This window comes from Boleophthalmus pectinirostris, unplaced genomic scaffold, assembly GCF_026225935.1.
Source record: "Boleophthalmus pectinirostris isolate CB_2022bp ecotype Guang Dong unplaced genomic scaffold, ASM2622593v1 HiC_scaffold_14, whole genome shotgun sequence".
Lineage (NCBI taxonomy): Eukaryota > Metazoa > Chordata > Actinopteri > Gobiiformes > Gobiidae > Boleophthalmus > Boleophthalmus pectinirostris.
Genome location: NW_026571047.1, coordinates 10,937,686 through 10,960,121, shown reverse-complemented (window position 1 = coordinate 10,960,121; position 22,436 = coordinate 10,937,686). Strand labels below are relative to the sequence as shown.

The window sequence follows — 22,436 nt, the reverse complement described above, 5'->3', positions numbered from 1 at the left end:
AAGTGTGAGATTGTTGTCAGAAATGGTCATTCTCTCAAATATTCAGGCTCAATAGTTAGTTTGTAAATCTCTGCTTGGAGTAAATAGATCTTGGACCTCAAAAAAAAAAAAAAATAAAAAATATTGAGCGGCAACCAAATGTGAGATTTTGGGGGCCCACAGCACCCCCTTAATAAAGATACTCAATATTTGACAACAGGTTCAGAATCAATGACTGAGAATCTACAATAATACAGATGTTCAGCTTCCTAGCTCTATTTTCTATGAAGTTATGGCCTCTCAAACATGCTTATAAATTAAGGTTTCAGAAAAAGTGAGCCTGGCACCAAAATTTCAACGGGCCATAACTCAGGAATGACTGAAAGGATTGAGTTTAAATTTTAGATTCTTTTATTTGGTCATTTTAGAAATATTTAGAAATTTTTTGAGCCAAATCTGAGATGGTTCATAGGGGAGGACGGCTGATTTCAGAATGAACTGACCCTGTTGGGACATTTTCCCTTAAATTCTGTTGGTAGAAAAGAAAGAAACAATAAAAGAAGAAATTGTAGTTCTGACACTTTTCTAGAAGCATACTTTTACTCCCACTTGAGTAATATTTTAACTTTATTGTAACAGTACTCTTACCTAAATAAAAGTGTTAGTTCCCACTGTGAGTAAGTCTAGAAGTGACCAAAGCTTTATGTTGACAATATTAAATAATTTGAGCATTTGTGTTTCTTGCACCGCTCCTTCAGGTTGTAATAGTCCTTCAAATTACATTAAAGGTGCATTGTGTAACTTTTCTGGTGGAGCGTCCGTCACCTGTTTGTCTCCGTAGAGTTGACATTGCTCTGCTTGGACTGTTCCACAGTATGACCAACAGCTCTACCTTCCATTTATCCAATTACAGGTGTTTTTTAGCTCAAAAAATACCTAGAAAAACAAGCATTCTGAATGTGAGTGAGGCCGCCTCTCCACAGATCTGACCTGTGACTTGGTCTGGTTTGGTCTCCATGAAGATAGAAAGGTTTAATACCATACTGTGAAACATTCAAGATAAAAAAAACAAAAAAACAAAAAACATTTGCACAAAGAAAAGCATTTGACAGACCCTCCACCAGAAAGGTTTCGCAGTGCACTTTTAATATCAAATTATAAATCTGATGCTATGTCCCAACATTTACTGTCAGTCATTTCTTGGACCACTACTTTGTACTTGTACTTGAGTAATATAATTCTGAAGTAACATACAATTAAACATTATGTGCACATTAATTTGTTGTATATTTTCATTCTTTTACACATTCAAATGGTGTATGTAAAAAAACAACTCAACATTAAAAGCAAAATGAATTAACAATGACGATGCTTAATTAATGGATTTAAAATATTTATCAAACATATTTTTAATCTCCCATGTGTTTGGCAGTGGGCATGGGTGGAGAGGGCGCTGCTGCAGATAACATGGTGTGCTCCTTATGATAAAACTTTGGTATTGAGGCCAATAGTGTAAATGCACATTCATGTCTGGGCACAGTTAGGTCAGCAAAACCAAAAATATTTGTCATACCAGTTCTCAGACATATACCATAGACACAGGATAAATACTATAAGTGAAGTAATTTGTGCAAAAGTACTAAAAGTTTTATATATTTTCTTACGTTTTTTTAGAATTTTAATAACACTGAAAATGTTAGAAAAAACATATTTGGGAGAAAAATAATCTTTACTTGTATTTATGTATTTAGTTCTGTTAGTTCTTGTGCCTACATTATTTATCTTTGAAATAACTGTGAGGTTTGACCTGAAGAAGGTCAAATAAGGTCACAGCCTATCATCTCTGCCTAACCTTAGCACATACACTACCTGTAAGTGTTTACCATGCCTCCATTTAGTCCTGGATCAACTTATTTGACTTCTGACCTTTTTTAAATTTTTATTTTTTAATGATTTCAAAGTCTTAATTCAAGAGTTGGAACCAATTCAAAATGTCATAAAATGCTTATACTGATAAAAAGAAAGTTCTGGAGATGCCAAGCCCCCTTATCTTGGCTTGCCCATCTCCAGCCAATGGGGAGCTACTGCCATCACAGGGTAGTCACTTCTGGACGTTTAAATAGACCTGCTTTGCCCTCTCACTTTCATTCAGCCTTTCAATTACCGAAGCCTGATCAAAACAAAAACAAGAGACATCATGGTTGAGTGGAGCGAGAACGAGCGTTGTATCATCACCAACCTTTTCGCCAACATGGACTACAATGAAATCGGACCCCAGGCTCTCCAAAGGTACTACAATTTTACTGCAAAGCATAACAAAAATAAAACTAATAATTAATAGCAAAGAACGTTAATGTTACCATCAATTCCAGGTGTTTGATTGTCTATCCCTGGTGTCAGAGGTACTTTGGCTCCTTCGGTAACCTCTACAATGCCGAGGCCATCATGTCCAACCCCAAAGTGGCAGCTCACGGCGTGAGGGTTCTGCACGGGCTGGACAGGGCTGTCAAGAACATGGACGACATCAAGGCCACCTATGCTGAGCTGAGCGTGCTGCACTCTGAGAAACTGCACGTGGATCCTGACAACTTCAGGGTAAAGATCTAGCAAGAAAAGTTAGATTGTATCAGCAAAACAAGGGCTATGTTAAGAATTCAAATAGGTGTAAAAGTTTCAAAATGTCATGTTCTGCTTTCATCTTACCATTACACAAAGGCTTGTCCAAGTTAGCAAATGACTAATTAGCAAAACACAAAATGTTTTACTAAAGTGTAAAAATAAGAGGCTAGCTAGAATCAGAATAAACATTAGAGTTGTCATGTTGCTAGTCTGAACTTGACTTAAACAAACAAAAAAAAAGTTAGCACAGTTAATTAATAATAATTTCAGTAGACAACTGTGTTCTTTTCACATGAGCTGCTATTAATTGACTCCTCTTTTTGTTACAGCTCCTGGGTAACTGTCTGACTGTTGTAATGGCTGCCAAGTTGGGAACTGCATTCAGCCCAGAGATACAGTGTGCCTGGCAGAAGTTCCTGGCTGTTGTTGTGGCTGCTCTGGGCAAGCAGTACCACTAGATCAACTCCTCAAGATTGTGAAACTGTGACAGTCAATAAAACCATCTAGAGCAAATGATCACTACTGCTGTTTTTCTTTTACACTCAGGGGTTGCAAATAGACATCTAGGAACAAGTATCTTTGTAATACTTTTAATAACTACACTATTTACAGCATTAATAAAGCATGAAAAAATTAGTAAGTACTTAGTAGAGGGGTTAGGGTTAAGAGTTCGAGTTCTGGTATAAGCTAATAGCCTAGTACTTAGTCTTTCTTAATAAACTACTCCATTAGGTTTTTATAAAATGTTCAGCTGTTCACCTTACTTCACTAGGGTAAAATTTTTGGTGTGGTTGAAATAGCCTTAACATAGCATCAGTAGACAAACATCAAGGGGTAGTCCAAGGTCAATTCCATATGTGCTTCTTAACATGTGCCAATAGAGGGCGACAGTGCCGTGAGGAAGGATGTGGAGAAATGTGGGTTTGGTTGAGCTTGTTTGCGGTCCATAAAGATAAGGCAAGTTCTTGGCAGTAGTAAATGCTATCTGTAGTACACGATAGGGGAGACTGGGGTAAGATGAACCACCAGCAGAATAAAATAAAACACCTTACTTACATTTTAGGAGGTTTTTCAACAGTTCAAAATGTATTTTCTGACTCGTATTGTCACGGTAATACCATTTCAAACTCAATTTTGGAACTAAGGAATAGAGTCAATAATCAATACCGATTCCAATACCACTGTAATAACAAAAACAGTCTTTATTTTGACAAAAGAATGTAATTTTCAATACTGAAGAGTAGTACTTTCCTTTATATTACTGTGTGACCTTATATTTATATATGGGTGTATACTACTCTATGTGCTCTTATACTTTTTCTGATACAGCTCAAGATCAGTCTAAAGCTATTCAAGAAAGGTTCATATCTGTACTGTGAATGTGACTTTTTAGAATGCTACTGATACTTGCTCAAATGAGTATAAAATATATGAGTAAATATCTAGTTTCGATACTAGTTGTAGTATCGATTAGTATATGTTTTCCACTACTTTTGACAACTCTCTAACACACATTGTTAAGAAATATAGTCTTTTGAGCTTAGGCTTGGGGTAAAATGAACAAGCAGATTAAAAGCCTGATACTGTTCTCTTGGCAGGTTTTACTGAACAACTAAATATACTATCTATAATTTTTTTTAAATCATGCACTCCTTAAGTACCGTTTGAATTTTTTTAACATGCAAAAACACAAATGTAAAATAAATACAGTACACTTTTTCTTTTTTTTTCATCCATTCATGATCTTACGCTATATTTTATTTTTCTCACCATTTTATCTTATGGACTGATCAGTGTCTGAAAGCATGCATTTGTAGTAGTGTAGTGTTTTGTTTTATATTAGTTTCTTCAAAGATCTTCAAAGATCAAAATATTCCTAATTCACCTTGTGATGTCAGGTAAAAGTAGTTTTCCAGTTAACAGCTACCTTTTGCTTTTTGTTCAATAGAGATTGACAATTCAAAAGCTGTATTATTACATGACATCACAAGGTGGAACAGAGTGTTTTCAGCTTCAGAGAAGAGCACAGCCTAAATATGCAGGGTTTGTGTGTTAAACATGTGTGAATGAAACAAAACACAACTCCAAGTATGTTTTTGATGAGAAAACATTATAACCAAGATCAGAAAATAATGTAATATGGGCCCTTTAAAAATTGTTGGTGTATCTTGGAAATCTCTTTACACTATGGAGCAAGAATGGTTTAGATCAATGGCTCTCAAATTTTTCAAACCAGATACTAGAAAGAAAATATTAGGCAAGTCAAGTCTATAACAGGACTACTCCAGGTCTAATGCAGAGCTAAACCAGGAGTAAAAGTGGACTACATAACTTCCACTGTAATTCTAAATAAGAAATGGCCCAAAGAAGAACAACCAAACGGATAAAATTAACACTAAATTACCACCTAAAGGAGGTTAGTTACCATCCGTTTGAGAAACACTGGTTTAGATGTATGCTTTTAAAATTCAACAAGGGTCTTTGAGCAGTAATGTAAGATATTGTTCATTGACTCCCTCAGTGTTGGTAAGATACTTGTTTAGTTACATGCGCCCTGGGGCTGACTGACTGAAATATGATGACCAATTTGAGCCATCAGCCTTACCAGTCACCACTAATCTCACTAAAACTCTCCCAAACTGGTCCTGACTGGTATTGAGGACCAGTTTGTGAGTCCTCACCACCCAGATGTTGTGGTGTGATCTTAAACCCAGCAATAGAGACATCAAATTTTTGGCGGCAACTATTGAACTGGAAGTAGTGTGATGTGAGTACTTTGACTTGATATCACAAAAACAAACTTCACAATCATTTGAGGAGGTATTGTATAATTCAATGCAAAACCATGTGATAATAACACAATGGAGAGCATATTATCTGTGCTGAAGCTTTTCAATTGACTCTAAGTAAAGACACTATTCCATGTTTTTGCTATCTTCACTGTTTATTATTAGGTAAGTCTCCCTTTTGTTACAGATGATGTGTCCATATCTGACAATGTTCAAAGTAAATTTTAATTCCTAAAAGTATAAATGGAATTCTTAAAATGATTCAATATTCAACCTTAGATTTCAATTTTACTGATCTTGAATTGTTTTGCTGTTTGCTATTGATAATTATTACACTAATCTGACATCTGGACTGAAACAATGGGCCGAGAGCAGCTGTTTCTAGAAGCTTCTTTATCTGCTGTCTTGTATCAGGGGCTAATCGGGGGCTCCTTTCACAGGGAGGGGCATCGCCCGGACGTATATATAGCTCTGAGCAAGGACCCCTGTCAAACAATTCGTCTTTTGTTTTCAACACAGTCGAAGCAGCAGAGACACCATGGTTGAGTGGACTGATTCCGAGCGTAACATCATCACCAGCATCTTCTCCACAATGGACTATGATGATATTGGGCCCAAAGCTCTGTGCAGGTACTACTTCTACTAATACTATTACTACTACTCATACTACTTTTTACCTGTAGTCCAAAATTCAACCGCTGTTCTTTTTGATCTTCTTCCAGGTGTCTCATTGTCTACCCATGGACTCAGAGGTACTTTGGTGGCTACGGTAACCTCTACAATGCCACCGCCATAAAAACCAATCCGCTAATCGCTGCGCACGGCATCAAGGTGCTCCACGGATTGGACAGGGCCATCAAGAACATGGACGACATCAAGGCCACGTACGCCGAGCTGAGTGTGCTGCACTCTGAGAAACTGCACGTGGATCCTGACAACTTCAGGGTAACAGTTCAACAGCCTAAATAAAAATTACAGAACAAAATAGACTTCAGAACACAAGACACAAAAACACAAAATCATGGCTTCTCAAGCTTCTAAACCATGTCCATGCAACAATAGATTTTATATTTCATTATTATGGAATGCTAATTGAAACTAGATTGAAACTAAATGTAAATGTAAAACTGTTTTTCACATCATTCATCACATCATCAAAAAAATGTTTAGAGTGTCAGAATACTTTTGAAAAACTACTACATTTAACTGGCTAGCATGTAAAATCATTAACATTGACTGAACTATTTGCATGTTCTCTTCCTAGCTGCTGGCAGACTGCTTGGCTATTGTGATTGCCGCTAAGATGGGTCCCTCCTTCACCTCGGAAATCCAGGCTGCCCTCCAGAAGTTCGTGTCTGTGGTTGTGTCTGCTCTGGGCAGACAGTACCACTAAACTCCGGGCCATGGCTGGAGAAGTGTCTCTGTTCTGATGAAATTAAAAATAAAGTTCTGCAAAATCACCATATGACATTGTGTTTCTTTTTATGATGAAAAATTGAATGATGCTAAGATTACCAGTCCAGTTTAGTTAAAATATATAACTTTTATATGTGTTTTAGGTTTCTTGGTGAAATAAAGCTCATTTAGACATGTTCATTTACCAGTTCACAAAATATTAAATAGATCTAAAGACTGTTACCACCATGCTACCATACACACAGAAGCTGATAAAGTTTAAAGCACTGAGAACAGCTGATTAGAGGAGAGCCAGCTGTTGATCCTTTCTTGTTATCTATGGGCCACACCTATTCTGAACTATCTCAGACAAAGCATGTTTGTGTTCAGGGGTGATTGTTGACTGGGCCTTTCCCCACAAAAAAGATGTGAAATATTATTTATTTATTTATAGAGCTCATAAATACTGTCATTTTTAAAGAAAACTCAATTAATTGAACTGTGTAAAATATGGGCTAGTAATTCACTACACAACTATTTTTGGTCCTTTAAATTAACTATAAGTTGTTGTATCTTATTCTTACACTTTCTTGTGTTATTTATCACTTGCCATTGCCACCATAAAGTTCATGAATGCTCCAGGGTGCTCTCTGAGGAGAACACAGTGTTCAACTCTTTCAGCACCATGGACAGCTCCACATCCTCAGGGAGTATCAGAGAATGATTTTCTGACCCTCTTTGGTAATTGTGTTTGAGGGGGTAATCAATTACTTTTTATTCAGTAAAATGTGTGTACTATTCTGTATTATTAAACAGTATTTTCTTGTGGATTAAAGAGCATCTCCTTTTAACCAATCATCAAAAGTTTTAACATACTGCATCTGTTTATTTTCTTAAAATCTGTGAATTTAACATAAGACTTAACAGGAATTGTGTTTAGTTGAGTTTTTTATTAACCAAAATTTACATAGTTATTTAATACACATTTAATTTGATACACAAACAATACACATTTAATAGCAGGTCAACATGAATGCAATTGAGCTGCAGTCCATAACCTACAGAATGAGAGGGCCTACCTACAACTTCTCATACTTTCCCATAACTAGTAGTATACATTTATTACACTTATAACAATAACAATTCTAAATTTTGTTTCAATTTCACTTAAAACAACTTGATGTCAACAGCCTTTTGCGTGTTAAATTTTATACAATGACAAACATGGATCTCTCATCTCCAGGGCCCATAGATACCTAGAGATGGCCCTGCATAATAGTCTATACACAGATACAATAGTTGTCCTTTGAACTCCTGGTCAGGTTTTATCTGTACTTCTCGGCCAGCACAGCCACAAATGCTGAGAGGTACTTATCCATAGCTGCATGTACTACCTCTGTGAAGTCATCTTGCAGGTAACAGGCCAGACTGACGAGCATACAGTGAGAGAAGAGCTGTGGGAGCAAGTTCACAGGGGGTTTAGTGTGCAGAGAGAAGTGTATATCAGAGTCAATGCAACTACTACTGTTTACTTTCTACCATAAGTCCATATATAAATCAACACATTTAAAGGAATCACAAAAAACATGTCTCTTAGAAACTGTCATTGCGCATTTTGTGGATCTTTTGCTAAAGGTGCAACTTTTCTGGAGGAGGGTCCGTCACCAATGACAGCTGTTTATTTGCTTAAAAAATACCTTGAAAAACTATTAACTTAATCCTCCTCTCCACAGATCAGACCTGTAATTGAGCTTCATGCCTGCTTGTCCCCATAGAGATAAATTTGTTTAATAGCAGGTCATTCACACAGTGCCTCCTCCACCAGAAAAGCTACTTGTTTCAATGGAGATGTCTTTGTTTTGCCTGGAATTTCCTACATCACAGCATTAAACACATCCATTTCCAAAGAAGCAAGCAAGCGGTGTGACAAGGCCAAGTTACTGGTCAGATCTGTGGAGAGGCGATGAGCTGATGATGGCAATGCATGATTTAAGGCATTTTTAAGCAATAAAAATGCCTGTAATTCACTTGACATAAGACAGATACATTTTACGGCATACTGTGGGGAACATTCCAGGTCACTTTATAGTAATTAAACCTTAATTAGCCTTAACAAAGCACACGACCTTTCTAAGTGACATTAAATACACTTTTGACAGTTCAATGACAACTATAGTCACTGACGTGTTCAGATTTCACCTTGAATTTGCCAGGGGCTATCCTGAGTGTGTAAGCGTGAAGGGTTTGGAGTGGAGCTAGTGTCTCATTCAGCTGGCTTATATCTTGGGCGGCTTCAGCGATGGCCAGGACGATCTTCTCACCATGGGAACGCAGGTGGGTGGAGCGAGGGGAGATGTCCAGGTGGGAGAAGTATGTCTTAGATCCTGGATAGACCACAAACATCCTGCAACCAAAAGGACAAATAAAATACACAGTAAAAATTTGTCAAGTAATAGAGGAACACCAATAAAACAATATGTAAGTAATATTTAATACATTGTAATTACTATGTAGAATTTGTTATTGATACTTTGCAGCCGATGTCATGAATATTCCCTGGGTGTGTGGTGCTAGCCTCTGTCTGAGGCTTTGTTAGACTTTAATCTGACATTTTAACTAAATCTGACCATAAAGAATTGACTTAGATGCAACCACAGCAGGAAGACTGATTTTGTGCTGTTAAACAAGCCCCAAGTCCCTATGGTAATTACTGAACTTTCTACCATAGACATCCATGCACGACACCCTTAGTATGATGTCACTGCAAAGTATCAATACACTGCCAGATTGTTTCTATTACTATTTCTATTATGTGCATTGCTTAATCTAAAGCTACACTATGCATTTTTTCTGGTTGAGGGTTCGTCACCTGCTGGTTTCCATGGAGATGTTACGTACAGTTTCAAACTTTAAGCAGATGATGTCACCAAGCCAGGTTACAGGTCAGATCTGTGGAAACTGTGGGCTTGCTCATGGCAAGAATGCTTATTGAGATATTTCCTGAGCCATAAAAACACTTGTAGTAGACAATATACAACTTTAATACTATCCTGAACATGCCAGGGAAAGCCATGACATCTCCATGGAGACAAGCAGGTACCATACCCTCCACCAGGAAAGTTACACGGTGTGATATCTGCAATAGTGTACCTGTTCAGAGCATCCGAGCCAATGGTTGAAGCTATAGGAATGAGACGATTACATAAGTCTAAAATCATCTTCTTTTCCTTTTCTGAGAGCATTGTTGACGCCTTCTCGTAGTCCACTCCAAAGTTAAACAGCTGTCAGAAATAATCGGTAATCCTGTAAACATGCTAACATCAAAGTCATTAGCAAGTATAAAAAGGTTCATAACTTGTTTATAAGCGTAAACAATGCATGCAAAAGTTTAGCAGCTGGTGTTGTTGGGGGGTTGGGAGGGACCACCCCGCACGCTGCATGTTATCGGGATGGGCCCAGGGCAGGGTGGGGGTCATATCTGCTGCACAATATGTCATATGGGATACCTCCATGAGAATGGTCAAGCTAATAAGTAGCATTAGCTCTGTCAGTTACAGTTCAGTTTAATTGTACTTTATTTATTATCAAAAAGCAGCATGTCTTCTTTTTGTATAGTACAGGATATTTTGCATTAGTTGAATGAAAAAAGGGAAATTGACAGACATGGGACTTGCAGGTTGTGCCTTGGATTTGAGACTTGACTTGACAAAACAGAAAGACTTGGGACACGACTTGGACTTCAACATCAATGACATGGGACTTGACTTGGGATTCTCCTAAAAGATATATGTTTCCAGAAAATACTTTTCTCTTTACAGTTAAAACATGTATTGCTTAATTTTATAGAAACAAGGTGGAACATGTCCATCCCATTTCTCAGTTTGTTACCTTGAATGTAACTGAAGTACTGTGATGATGGTGTCCTCAAATGTACTACAATAATATACAGTACAATGCAATAAAACAAAGGGAACTATATAGAACATGATCCTTCTATTTCAGTGCAGACTACCTGATAAAATAACTATTATTAAGCACTTTTAAATCTTAATTATTTCTATTCTGACCATATTGATTCACACTAAAACATTGACAAGACATTTAAAAAGGAAATATTTATTTGTACAACTCTTATATAAATACTCATATATAAATATACCATGAATTTTTAAGTACAGTTTAGTTTAAAAGTCATATAAAAGGCAAAAATCTAAGCTATGTTTGGTACTTTTTTGGTTTAAAGACTTGAAATAACTTGAAGCTCAAAGCAGTTGACTTGGACTTGGCTTGGACTGATGGGCCGGTGACTCGAGACTTGACCTGATTTGCCTGTCTTTGAGGACTTGACTTGGACTTGAGGTCAAAGACTTGTGACATACTTGAGACTTGCAAAACAACGACTTGGTTCCACCTCTGGAGATTGATAGCATCTCTACCGGTGATGTCATTTGTGTTGATTAGCGTTAGTTTGCTACTGCTCGCATTTCAGTGTTTAGCTTAGCAACATATATAAATGAATACAGAACATTAATAAAATAAAATTACTTTGTGATGTAATGTATATTTGAATGTATAAAAAATATCTGTGAATTGCAAAGATTTCTAAATCTACACACACAGTAGTCAACAACAAACAAAGCATAAATTGTATAAAGTGCATTCTAAAAAAAAGTTGCAGTTACAGTTGCAGTAATCATGGTAAAATATCATGTGTCAGTGCTGTGAGGGTGGACTAATTTATTTCACTGTCTATGGTAGGGTGACCAGACGTCCCTATTTACCCAAAACAGTCCTAGTTTTGAGCCCTGTGTCCCCTGTCCCAGCAGATTTATCCAAAACCAGTTGTTTGTTCCAGTTTAATACAAGAAATGTCCCAGGTGTCTCTATGTTTGTTCAGTTTGATACTTGCCAACAGTAAAGAGAAGCATACATTGTCTAGGCTTTTTTGTTTTAAGTTTTTGTTTAGGTAAATTTATGGAATTCACAAGGAAAATATGACTCCTGACTCACATGTTATAGTGAATAAGTAATGAATGGGCCAAGTGCATAATCATTTTCTTTAATCATGCACTTGTTTCGCTATTTTATTATTACAAACACTACGAACCCGGGGGTGTCCCAGTTTCTGATTTTGAAAATCTGGTAACCCTGATGAACGGAATTAGAATTTCACAGCATTAGAATTTGTTTGCTCGACAGTAGATGGGTACTTTTTTTATTTAACCAGTCACTGCTATTTAGTCTATATAATACGTATATAATGTGCCACTAACAGGGCTAACTGGTGTTTTAAACTTTTCCCAAATCCCGTAGGAAGAAGGGCAATAACGTCTTTCCCCTTGATAAAATTCGCCAAACATTCTCTTTTTTCCGGCTTCCCTCGACCTTGGGAATCGTTGCCCACAGATAATGTACAGCTCTTTGCTGACTGACTGGTGCCCAGACTCGCACTTCCGGGGTTCTTGTAAACCGTTTACAGTATTCTGATTCCTGACTTAATCGCTGGAGAGAAATGAAATTGAGTAGAGGCACTAGGTGGCACCAGCCTGGCGACATGTCTCACCACAAATAATGTTCAGTAAATAAGCTGGAAGTATAGTCTAAATTGTTTGCCTCTAGACCTAAACACTGCAGGTTTCTAGATTCAATAAAAATGTAAAACAATTACAATCATAACTGAACCTGAGTTGCCAGAGCCTTAACTTGCAGATAGAGGACACATACAAGTTTTTCTCCTTCACAGTTTATGGACAGGCCTCATGTGAAAGCTCAGAACCTCCAGAATTCACTCACTGAGCTGCAGAGGCTGCACTAGTGCTTATTCATGACTGGCTGTAGGAGCTGGGGTTTAAGTATAAGGACCATTCAGATCAGAGTGAGGGTCCTTTTAAGTTACATTGAAATCGTCAACCCAAATGAGAGATACATGTGAGGCTGTTTTTGCTTTCAGATTGGATAATCATCTTGAGAACCAAAACATGCTTTTAGTTTTTACAACACAGAATAAATCAGCATTAGAATATTTATCAGTAAGCTAAAACTATATATTTGATATGAACATGTAAATATCATATCTGGGGACACGGTTAGGTCAAGTTCATCACATTTAAAATTTAAATCTTGCATACAGTTTTTACAGTCACAATCAGTCTTTTGTCCAACATATTTATAGTTAGCGAAAAAGGATTTTTAAACAATCTTAGCTGTAGACTGGAAGGAATGATGTCATATGCATACTTTGGTTACTGACTGTTAAATTGCAGATGAGTTGGATTTTTTAGGGTTAAAATTGCCACAGTTCTCACCTACGTCCCATGTTCTTCACTCTTTGCTCTTTATCATGGCATAACAAAGAACAAATACCATTAAAAGACTCATAGCACACTATTCTGATCTCTGTTATAATTATTAGTTCTTCTCTCAAACCCTATTCTATCTTGTAATGTCATGTGGTAATACAGGAAGTACTCTACTGTGTTTTTAAACTTCACACACCTTCAGTGAATTGTCAATCTTTACTGAATAAAATGTAAAAGGTAGCTGTTAATGTGAAAACTACCGGTTCACTTCATGACATCACAAAGCAGAACAAAGATTTGTGTGAATCATGTGAATTAAACAAAACACAACTTCATGTTTTTAATGAGGTAACAACATTAAATATTATAGCAAGTCTACATTTAGCCTACTTATTATATTAGCTATGTTTTTTGTTTTTTTCCCCCCATCATCGAAATCTAATAAAACTCTTACTGTAACCTATTTATCTTTTATGACATATTGTAGTTTGTAGTAACCTATATTGTAAGCTATTGCTATTAAATAATGTCGGCTATTTAATCACTTCTTGCAGAAATATTTTGGAATAATTTTTACGAATAAATTCAATTAAATAGGCTATAAACGTTGCCTTGTCTTACATTACGAGGCGTCCTTGGAGATGCCCCAGTTTATCTCCGTGCCTCAGCTGTTTTCATTCAACAGACATGAAACGTGACTCAGCACAAAGAGTTTTTTTCTGCAAAAGGTAAAAAGTGCACCGTCATGTTTGGGCTGAAACGTGGGACTCTAAACATGACTAAGCGTATCCTGGTAAGACCTAGGCTACTCACAGATAGGCTACACGTTTGAAATAACCTTTTTATTTCCAATATTCGACAAACACATTAAAAGAGCCTAAATACACATTTTTAAAAGCTGTAAATTTTATTAGATTTAGCCTAGAGAGTGGAACTACTTATATATATATATTTTTTTAGGCTTATGGCAAACATTTCCTACATTTTAATAGTCACACATTGTTTTTTATTTGTACTAATTTATTCTTTTTAATTTTATTCTTTTTTTTTTTATTGTGATAGAGAGATAAAATTTGGTTCACAAAATATTTTGATAGCCTATCCCTTACAATGTAAATAACTCCAGCGTGTCCAACAGAGGGCGATGTTGCAAAGTCCACGACTGATAAAGTGAAACTTCAATCCACAGGTCTTCGCTTAAGTGACAAGGCTCGAAAAATAATTAGTCTAGCAGGCAAATTGCAGTTTTCCCGTAAAACATTTCGAAGTAGACTTAATGTGTAATCAAGACTGACCATGCCAAGTCTCAATAATTCCAATGAGTTCGAGCACGTACCAGGCCTCATGTCGAGGCTGTACCCACAATAGATGGGACTACAACTTTCTGTAAATGGGACACTCACTACAAAAATGCTAGTTTCTTCCTTCCTTCTTCCTTCTACCTTTCCGCATTTCATCAGTGTCTGCATGTATGTGGATGGTTCCTTGATGAAGTGCTTTGAATTAATTTTAATTTACTGTTCAGTCACACGTAATTAATCACCTGAAAGGAGCACCATGCACAGTTTACTGAACCACAGGTTCTGTGAGCATTTCATAAAGTCTAACGCCGTCTTTCTGTTTAAACTGCTTAAATAAAAGCAAAATCATGCTTCACAGGCAAAACATAGGTCCGCGCCAAGGGACTATTTAGTCTTAGAGGCCTTGGGATGTTTGAATCTGAAGTGAAGGAAATGAAAGCAGGTTTTGGTTTCACACAAAACCCAGAGAGCCGATGAGATGAGATGGTGATAACAGATGCTGCAGACAGATGTCCAAGTTGGATCTGCATTACAGATCACAACTTTAAACTTCTCCTCATTTGCCCCGGCTTTACTCTACAGCCCTTTCAATACAAGTTTTATGATGCAAACGTGGGAAAGATATAGCAGGCTATAGCCTTATTTGTTGATGTTTAGGGTTTAGGCTATAAGAATTATAAACTCATATCTTATAACAGGTATTAAGATGAATTATGGTTGTCTAGCCTATGTGTGCCTACATTAAATAAGTTTTAATGTTTTCATTGTTGGTTTCTGTTTCTCTGAACACGTCCCGTTCACCTGTTTGGCCCAGAATGTCTCGCTTACAGCATGTCACCGATCTTACACGCAGTTGCAGTGGTTAGCCACTAGAGGGCGGGCCAACTCCGGTTCCAGTTGACACACGGGGTGCGTGTGTGTACTGCCTGTCATCCAGCGGTGCCACAGACAGTGCACGGCAGCCCCCTGCTGCTGTCACTGACTCACTCTGCAGACAGAAGCGGAGACGAACAACTATTGTGAGATAAACGGTGCGTTTGTGTGGATACAGGGCTGATCAGAGCGGCTTAAGTCCCTGGAGCGAGCTCGAATGGAATTCCCCGTTCTTCGTGACTGTGTCAAATAGCGGGAACTTGTGAAGTGACCGGCGGCTGGAGCATCAGGAGCCGGAAAGAGCAGAGCAGAGAGGTAAGTGAGCACATGTCTTCTCTTCACTGAAGCGGCATGTCTGAGCATCAGTCACAGATGTCGCGCCGCTCATCGTGAGCTTGGGTGGGGTCTCCAGAGAGACTGGCAGCTCGCCTCCTGACACCTTCATTTCACCCAGGGTTAGTTGTTGGGGTTGTTTCCTATGCGGGTGCAGTTCCAGATGGCAGACACAGCAGCAGACAGCACAGAGCTCACAGTTCCTCTAACTCATAACCTCCGACTAACGAGGAGCCAACGATCAGTTTCTCAATTGCAGGCATTGAACTTGGGACATACAACGCATAAGATACTTTGCTAGATACAAATTTACAACAATTACCCTTTGCACAATAAGATCTGAATTCATTCTTCTGCACCAGGCTACAACAGCTGGAGAGTAGCCGGCTCACGTGCACTTCTCTCAGTTATATTTGTAGATGGTTGCAAAATGTTGTTCAAAAAGGAGTTTCAAAATAACAGATCAGCTTTTATTTTACCTTGAGATACCTTGAAATAGCATGAAAGCTTTGATTTGATGTAAAATATCCTACATAATTAATCATGATGAAACATGGACAATAGTTAAGGAATGCAGTCACTTAATTCCAGTCAGTCTGAAAGCTAGTAGGAATAAATCAACTTTTGAAATCCTATGTTACTTTGCACAAACAACTGATAGTCCTCATTTCAAGAATCCTGGAAGAGGCTAAATCTAATGCGAGCTATGATGCTAAACAAACATGTGAGTATAAACAGAAATATGCTTGTGTTTGTGAGCCATGTTAGCATAAGGAAGGTGTGTTTCCTCATGCTAAAGGCACATTGAACATGCTCTAACAGGTTCCAATACAAACTGAGGCTAATTCTCTTTCAGGATAATTACTCTCCCAGCTGTGCTCTGGAGTCAAAACTGGTTTAGTTTTACCGCAACCCCCCAGCTCTTTCACATTACATTTGATTTATCATGCTATTTATTGATCTTCATTCACTTCCACTGGTTACCTTTCATTATTATTAAAGAAGGAGTATTTCACTTTTGTTTCTTATCACATAACATATTTAGATCACCATGTTACATTTTATTGTTTTGAAAATGCTAATGAACATGTTTTGAAATTTTCACTGTTGTTTTTGCCACGAGTCAAACGAGTGCTCTCTATGGTAAGTCACCCCCCCTTCAGAACACCATCACAACACAATTGGTGTGCATCCTGCTTATGAAACGACTGCATCAGGCTTGCCAAGTTGTTGTGTACAGTTTTCTCTCATGGCTTTGAGAGAGAGAGAGAGAGTTGTTGTGTGGGAGCATGGGTGAACTGCAAAGACAGTTTGAATAGAATTTAAAATTTAAATCCTCTTTGTAAAATGGTAAATGGTCACATTTTTATATAGCACTTTTCTACCTTCAAGGCACTCAAAGCACTTTACAACAAGGAATCACTCACCCATTCACACACACATTCATACACCAGTGTATGCAGACACTAGGGGCAAGGTGGGTTAAATGTCTTGCCCAAGGACACAACGACAGCATTCATCTGTGGGAGCTAGAATCACACCGCTAACCTGTGGGTCAGTGAATAAACGCGCTCACTAACTGAGCTACTTCCCTCCCTTTTGTCATGATTTTCTTATAAGTTATAAAATGGTAGAAAGCTAAAAAATGATTTTGCATAATATCCCTTCATTAAGTGTACACAAAATTAAAATGTGTCCAGTGTTGTTTGCTAAGATGAATGAACATTTCTCTGGTCATAGTGGAGGATGGCAGGGCTGAGGGGACCGAAAGTTCTGCTGCTGTGGTAGGTTTGGGGAGGAGGTTTGCAAAATACAAACAAATGAGACGGGACCTGCTTGCTGGTATAAATCTAGTGAAAATGCATATAGGTGCTGATAGAATGTCATTATAGATTAGGGTTCCTTTCTTAGGGTGATTAATATATTGTATATTAGTTATGGATTTGTTGCTCACTCCTACTCGTACTGAAAACTTTTCCTATTTTCAAATTCTACTATCCTGTCCTAGACACAGTAATTCGGCACTAGGCACAGTAATTACAATATCAAAATAACTTCTGTGGTCAATTATTGCTTAATTCTGCTCTTTTTTTATTGCAGCTCAGGGCTTTTAATGATACAGCATATTTAAATAGTATTTCACTGGGATAATCCTGTTTTATTGTTATTGTGTCAGAAACATAGTGTAGTTTCAATATTATCATTTATCGCAGTATACCTCTGTAGCAAAATATCGTGTTTCAAAATTTGTTATTGTGACAGGCCTATTCATGACTCACAGATAAATTGGAAAGTTGTTCAACTTCAACATATTAGTATTATCACCACATTAAAATTTCAAACTTTATTTCACAACTAAGGAATACTCACCACAGTGAAAATAAAAAACACATGATTTGAACAATAGAATGTCATTTTCAGCATTAAATCATAGTACTTTCTTTTATATTACCATGTGGCCTTATATCTGTGTAATCCCTCAGTCATTCAGGCAGGTTCCATAGTGGTTCATGGGTGTTCAGTAGTCCACAATATATGATTGTTCTGATACAGCTCAAGATCATTGTAAAGTTATTCAGGAAAAGTTAATTTCTGTCCGATGAGTGTGATTTTTTTTGTATCAATACCTGTTTTGATTAGTATTTGATTTTTGAGACAACTCTATAGGTACTAGAGCCCAACTGTTATAGAAATAACTCATTTTAATTTATTTGTAATGTTTATTTTAAGAATAGGTATCAGAATTATGTACAAAAACTCTTATGAGGTGTGAGTATAGGCGTCATTAATGTCTGAGGGTGCGTGTTCAGTGAATAGGTGCCAGTGTTGGATGTGAAATAAAAGACAAATATATTCAGACGTGTTCAAAATTGTCGGTACCCCTCTGGTAATGAAAGAAAAATCAACTATGGTCACTGAAATAACTTGAAACTAAGAAAAGTAATAATAAATTTTTAAAAAATTGAAAAATAACCATTGAAAATTAGACACTGTTTTTGATTTGTTGTTCAAGAGAATTATTTTAAAAAACAAACTAATAAAACTGGCCTGGACAAAAATGATGGTATCACTAGAAAAGATTGTAAGTAACTGAACAATAGGGACATGTTAAACTTAGGTGTGTCCTCTAATTTGCATCACAGGTGTCTTCAAACTTATCCTCAGTCAGTCTGCCTGTTTGAAGGGGGACATGTGTCATTGTGCTGTTTGGAGACATGATGGATACAACACTGAACATGGACCAGAGAAAGAGAAGAAGAGAACTGTGTCAGGAGACTAGAAAGAAAATGATAGACAAGCAGGTTAAAGATAAAGGCAATAAGAATAAGTTCCTGTGATAACACTTACACATGTTATTCAGAAGTTTAAGGTTCACAGGACTGTAGCCAACCTCCCTGGACGTGGCTGCAAGAGGAAAATTGAAAAAATTGATCATACAAATGTTAACACCATCCATCACTTTTTGAACCAAAATGGACTTCATGCCACTGTTGAAAGCAAATCATAAAAAAGTGAGACCGGAATTTGCCACAATGCATATTGACAAGCCACAAAGCTTCTGGGACAATGTCCTTTGGACAGATGAGACAAAACTGAAGCTCTTTGGCAAGACACATCAGCTCTACGTTCACAGATGCAACAATGAAGCAGACCAAGAAAAAAACACTGTCCCTACTGTGAAGAATGAAGGAGGTTTGGTTATATTCTGGGGCTGTTTTGCTGCATCTGGCACAGGGTGTCTTGAATCTATGCAAGATACAATGAAATCTCAAAACTATCTACTACAGTATCTACTACTACTACTAAAGGTATCTTGGAATGAAATGTGTCACCTAGTGTCAGAAAGCTTGGGCTCAATCGTAGGTCATGGGTTTTCCAACAAGATAATGACCCAAAACACACAGCGAAAAACACCCAAGAATGGCTAAGAACAAAACATTGGACTGTTCTGGAGTGGTCTTCTGTGAGCCCAGATCTCAATTCTATTGAACATCTGTGAAAGGAGCTGACACATGCTGTCTGGAGAAGGAACCCTTCAAACCTGAGACAACTAGAGCAGTTTGCTCATGAGAAGTGGGTCAAAATACCAGTTGACCAGTGCAGAAGTCTCATTGAAAGTCACTGAAATTGTTTGATTGCAGAGTTTGCATCAAAAGGTAGTGTAACAAAATATAAAGTTAAGGGTACCATCATTTTTGTCCAGGCCCGTTTAATTTTTATTTTGTTTTTTCTAATAATTCTGTTGAACCACAGGTGAAAAGCAATGTTTGATTTTTGTTGGAAAATTTTCAGTAAATTTTTATTTATTATTGCTTTTCTCAGTTTCAAGTTATTTCAGTGACGATTGTTGATTTTTCTTTCATTGCCAGAGGGGTACCTACAATTTTATCAACGATATATATATATATATATATATATATATATACTTATTCAACCCTCTATAGCTCAAATCTTATGTTGTTACATAAAAAAATGGCAAAATCTCTCCATCATCACAAAGGAAAGGTGCCCACAGTAAATATTGAGCCCCCAAATATATTGTTGTACTTTCCTATATTGAATGATAAGTCAGTATTGTAATTATCACGACAGGCCTATTTCTAATCCTGCATCTGTTGTATCTCCTATGTTTCCTGTGTCACTTGGTAGAATTTGACCCCCATGCCTGTTTGAATGGCCGATTGAGCACTAAAGAGGAATTTTAATGTTTCTATTATGGATTTTATCTTTTCTATAGCAGCTCTGTCCCACGGCGAGACTTGACTGGTGAATAATACTGTCTTCTCTGTATTCACCCTAACCACTCTCCACCCTTCCCCTTTTGAGGTGCTGTCTAGCCTCCTCAGTGTCCCAGCCCAATGTGGCATCTGTGGGCAATTATCATTAGGGTTTCATACAAGACGGCCAATAGAGGAAACTCTCAGCATGGGTCTACTGCCTGCTCAGAGGGACCGAGGGTTACCATGACAACAGCTTTCTCCAAAATATGAAAAGTAGTGGGGAACTTTGGCATTCTATTTTAATATTGCAGCATTGGTCTTTATTGAATGTTGGCAGTTTTTATTTGCTTTCTAATTGTTGTTACAGTTTTGGGTGTTCCTACAGACAAAATGGGTAAAGTGTCTTGCCTGATGACATGATCGCAGTATGCATTATTTACTTTACTTATTATTTTTGCAGTGGCTAATTTGTTCATTTGATTGATAAAAGCTTTATTATCAAAATCTCAACTAAATCTTAAACAACTTTTGAATAGTGAAAGGCCCCTAACATGTTAATTATTACATGAAAATTTAACCCATCATACAACTGAATGAATACAACCTAACTTTGATTTAATTACCTGAATAAAAATGATGTATATTTCATGTGTAGATTTGAACAGTAAATCCACATTCATTTTTGAGTCAAATATAAAACTAGCTATCTTGCACTTTTGTCTTTTTGGTTAATGTTTTGGTTTGATTCTCACACACATGGTCTTTTCTTCCATGTGTTTCTTTGTCGCTCGCCTGCAGCTTGGGTTTCATTTGGCAATAGCTCCAGACTTCTCCCCTGCTCGGCTCCTCTCAAGTGGATCTGGCCCATCATACCCCCAGTGGTGACTCTGTGAACCAGCCAATGATGAATGAGGCTGAAAGAGGCTGTTTTCAAGATGTTATTATAGCTTCCCAAAGTTCATAGGTTTTTAACTTACATGAGAGAGTGGTGATACAGAAATGATGATTTGCCTTTATGGAAGCTGTCTTGTGTTGTGTTAACAGGTGGCTGAAACCTAACCGCTGATCGTGTGATAAGGCTTTTGCATATGGCATTGTTTACTTTTACTTTGTTGCACCATCTTGCTGTTTCTTCCTTTCTGCACGATGCAAATGTAAATGCAAACAATGTTTTGTTTTTTTTATATGGTGTTTTAGCATATTCTATTGTTCCTAGTCATATTATGGCAACTTCCGTGCAAACTTTGCATCTTTCTGGTCAAAAACACCTAATGCAATTAGGTGTGTGCAATTTCCTGTAGTTGGTGACATCACACAAGACTACCCTGATTACAGCCAGGTGTTTGAAGGGTGGATACCTTTTAGACCAAGCACAATGTTCTTATACCTCCAGACTCCGCCCCTCCTCCTCTTTCACTCTCTTCTTTTGTCCTCCAGGTACTGCGCAGTTTATCAGTTCTGTTTGAAATGTGATTGTGGCTGGAGTTTAGGTGTTTAGTCCCACTTTAATATGATGCCATGTTCCTATATTGTATGTTTTTTAATATGACATCACGATCCTGTGTTGTGTGTATTGATTTAAATAAAACCTACAATTTAATTTTTTGGAGTCTGAGGGTTTAGGTTTGTTTGGTCTTGACAGAGTGGTCAGTTGATGTTTACACAGGTTTTAGTGTTGTCTTCATACAGGTAAAGGTAGGATGACAGCGCCATCTGCAGTCTGAAGGTATCCCTGGTGTGAGGGAGTAACAAGATCCGCTCGTCCTGAGAAAGGTTTGTTTATATGTTTCATTGATTATAAAGGGACACATTGAGTAGAAAATTAATCATAGAGGAGCACTGACAGAGTGTCAAGGGTAGGCAGCTCCACTGGCACAAATGGTCAGCACACGGTCCTTATAAGACAGTAACCTGCAGAGTGATGCTGAGGTTGTGAGATGAAGTCTCACCTGTAGCGGTTGTTTAACAGATCCAAATGAAGGAATCTAATATATTACAAAAATAGCTTGTTGCTTCTAGATTTTTTTCATGCCATAAAAGAATAAAAACTCTCCATCATTGTTATCTTACTATATAATATTGTAAAAAGATCATTCAAATATTTCAAATAGCATCCTAATATGTGAA

At 37.4% G+C, this 22,436-nt stretch overlaps 4 protein-coding genes across 6 annotated transcripts in view; 3 read left to right on the top strand and 1 right to left on the bottom strand.

The window, feature by feature from the left end:
• Positions 1–2,109: 2,109 nt before the first annotated feature.
• hbbe2 (hemoglobin beta embryonic-2) lies at positions 2,110–3,111 on the top strand. Its single transcript, XM_020924082.2, has 3 exons — positions 2,110–2,268; positions 2,352–2,574; positions 2,928–3,111. Exons 1-3 carry the CDS (start codon positions 2,177–2,179, stop codon positions 3,054–3,056), a joined length of 444 nt encoding a protein of 147 aa, XP_020779741.2. The 5' UTR covers positions 2,110–2,176; the 3' UTR covers positions 3,057–3,111.
• A 480-nt stretch (positions 3,112–3,591) lies between these two features.
• Positions 3,592–6,847, top strand: LOC110159793 (hemoglobin subunit beta-2-like). Of its 2 annotated transcripts, none has more exons than XM_020924403.2 (4): positions 3,592–3,610; positions 5,907–6,017; positions 6,110–6,332; positions 6,652–6,847. In XM_020924403.2, the coding sequence occupies exons 2-4, from the start codon at positions 5,926–5,928 to the stop codon at positions 6,778–6,780; spliced, it is 444 nt and encodes a 147-aa protein (XP_020780062.1). In that variant the 5' UTR covers positions 3,592–3,610; positions 5,907–5,925; the 3' UTR covers positions 6,781–6,847. The 2 variants fall into 2 exon arrangements, with proteins under 2 accessions (XP_020780062.1, XP_055005829.1); XM_055149854.1 differs by lacking the exon at positions 3,592–3,610 and adding an exon at positions 5,388–5,552.
• Positions 6,848–7,712: 865 nt separating this feature from the next.
• On the bottom strand, positions 7,713–10,547 carry zgc:163057 (Hemoglobin subunit alpha-D-like). Its single transcript, XM_020924314.2, has 3 exons — positions 9,933–10,547; positions 8,982–9,186; positions 7,713–8,236 (listed from the first exon to the last, which is right to left on the bottom strand). Exons 1-3 carry the CDS (start codon positions 10,022–10,024, stop codon positions 8,108–8,110), a joined length of 426 nt encoding a protein of 141 aa, XP_020779973.1. The 5' UTR covers positions 10,025–10,547; the 3' UTR covers positions 7,713–8,107.
• A 4,759-nt stretch (positions 10,548–15,306) lies between these two features.
• Positions 15,307–22,436, top strand: part of rhbdf1b (rhomboid 5 homolog 1b (Drosophila)) — a 38,906-nt gene continuing 31,776 nt past the window's right edge. Inside the window, exon 1 of one of the 2 annotated variants that reach the window (XM_055150367.1) lies at positions 15,307–15,570. The gene's annotated coding sequence lies outside the window, so the exon portion shown is untranslated. The remainder of the gene's footprint in view (positions 15,571–22,436) is intronic. The other variant, XM_020924198.2, reaches the window with a different exon arrangement.

What these genes read in the sequence shown, in the direction of transcription:
- hbbe2 (XM_020924082.2), top strand. Translation starts at nt 2,177, where the DNA reads ATGGTTGAGTGGAGCGAGAACGAGCGTTGTATCATCACCAACCTTTTC. An exon ending in GGACCCCAGGCTCTCCAAAG is followed by an intron (nt 2,269 to 2,351) that starts GTACTACAATTT and finishes CATCAATTCCAG; the next exon opens with GTGTTTGATTGTCTATCCCT. An exon ending in TGGATCCTGACAACTTCAGG is followed by an intron (nt 2,575 to 2,927) that starts GTAAAGATCTAG and finishes TTTTTGTTACAG; the next exon opens with CTCCTGGGTAACTGTCTGAC.
- LOC110159793 (XM_055149854.1), top strand. Translation starts at nt 5,521, where the DNA reads ATGTTTTTGCTATCTTCACTGTTTATTATTAG. An exon ending in TCTTCACTGTTTATTATTAG is followed by an intron (nt 5,553 to 5,906) that starts GTAAGTCTCCCT and finishes TTTTCAACACAG; the next exon opens with TCGAAGCAGCAGAGACACCA. An exon ending in GGGCCCAAAGCTCTGTGCAG is followed by an intron (nt 6,018 to 6,109) that starts GTACTACTTCTA and finishes ATCTTCTTCCAG; the next exon opens with GTGTCTCATTGTCTACCCAT.
- zgc:163057 (XM_020924314.2), bottom strand. Translation starts at nt 10,024, where the DNA reads ATGCTCTCAGAAAAGGAAAAGAAGATGATTTTAGACTTATGTAATCGT. An exon ending in GGCTCGGATGCTCTGAACAG is followed by an intron (nt 9,187 to 9,932) that starts GTACACTATTGC and finishes TTTTGGTTGCAG; the next exon opens with GATGTTTGTGGTCTATCCAG. An exon ending in TAGCCCCTGGCAAATTCAAG is followed by an intron (nt 8,237 to 8,981) that starts GTGAAATCTGAA and finishes TTGCTCCCACAG; the next exon opens with CTCTTCTCTCACTGTATGCT.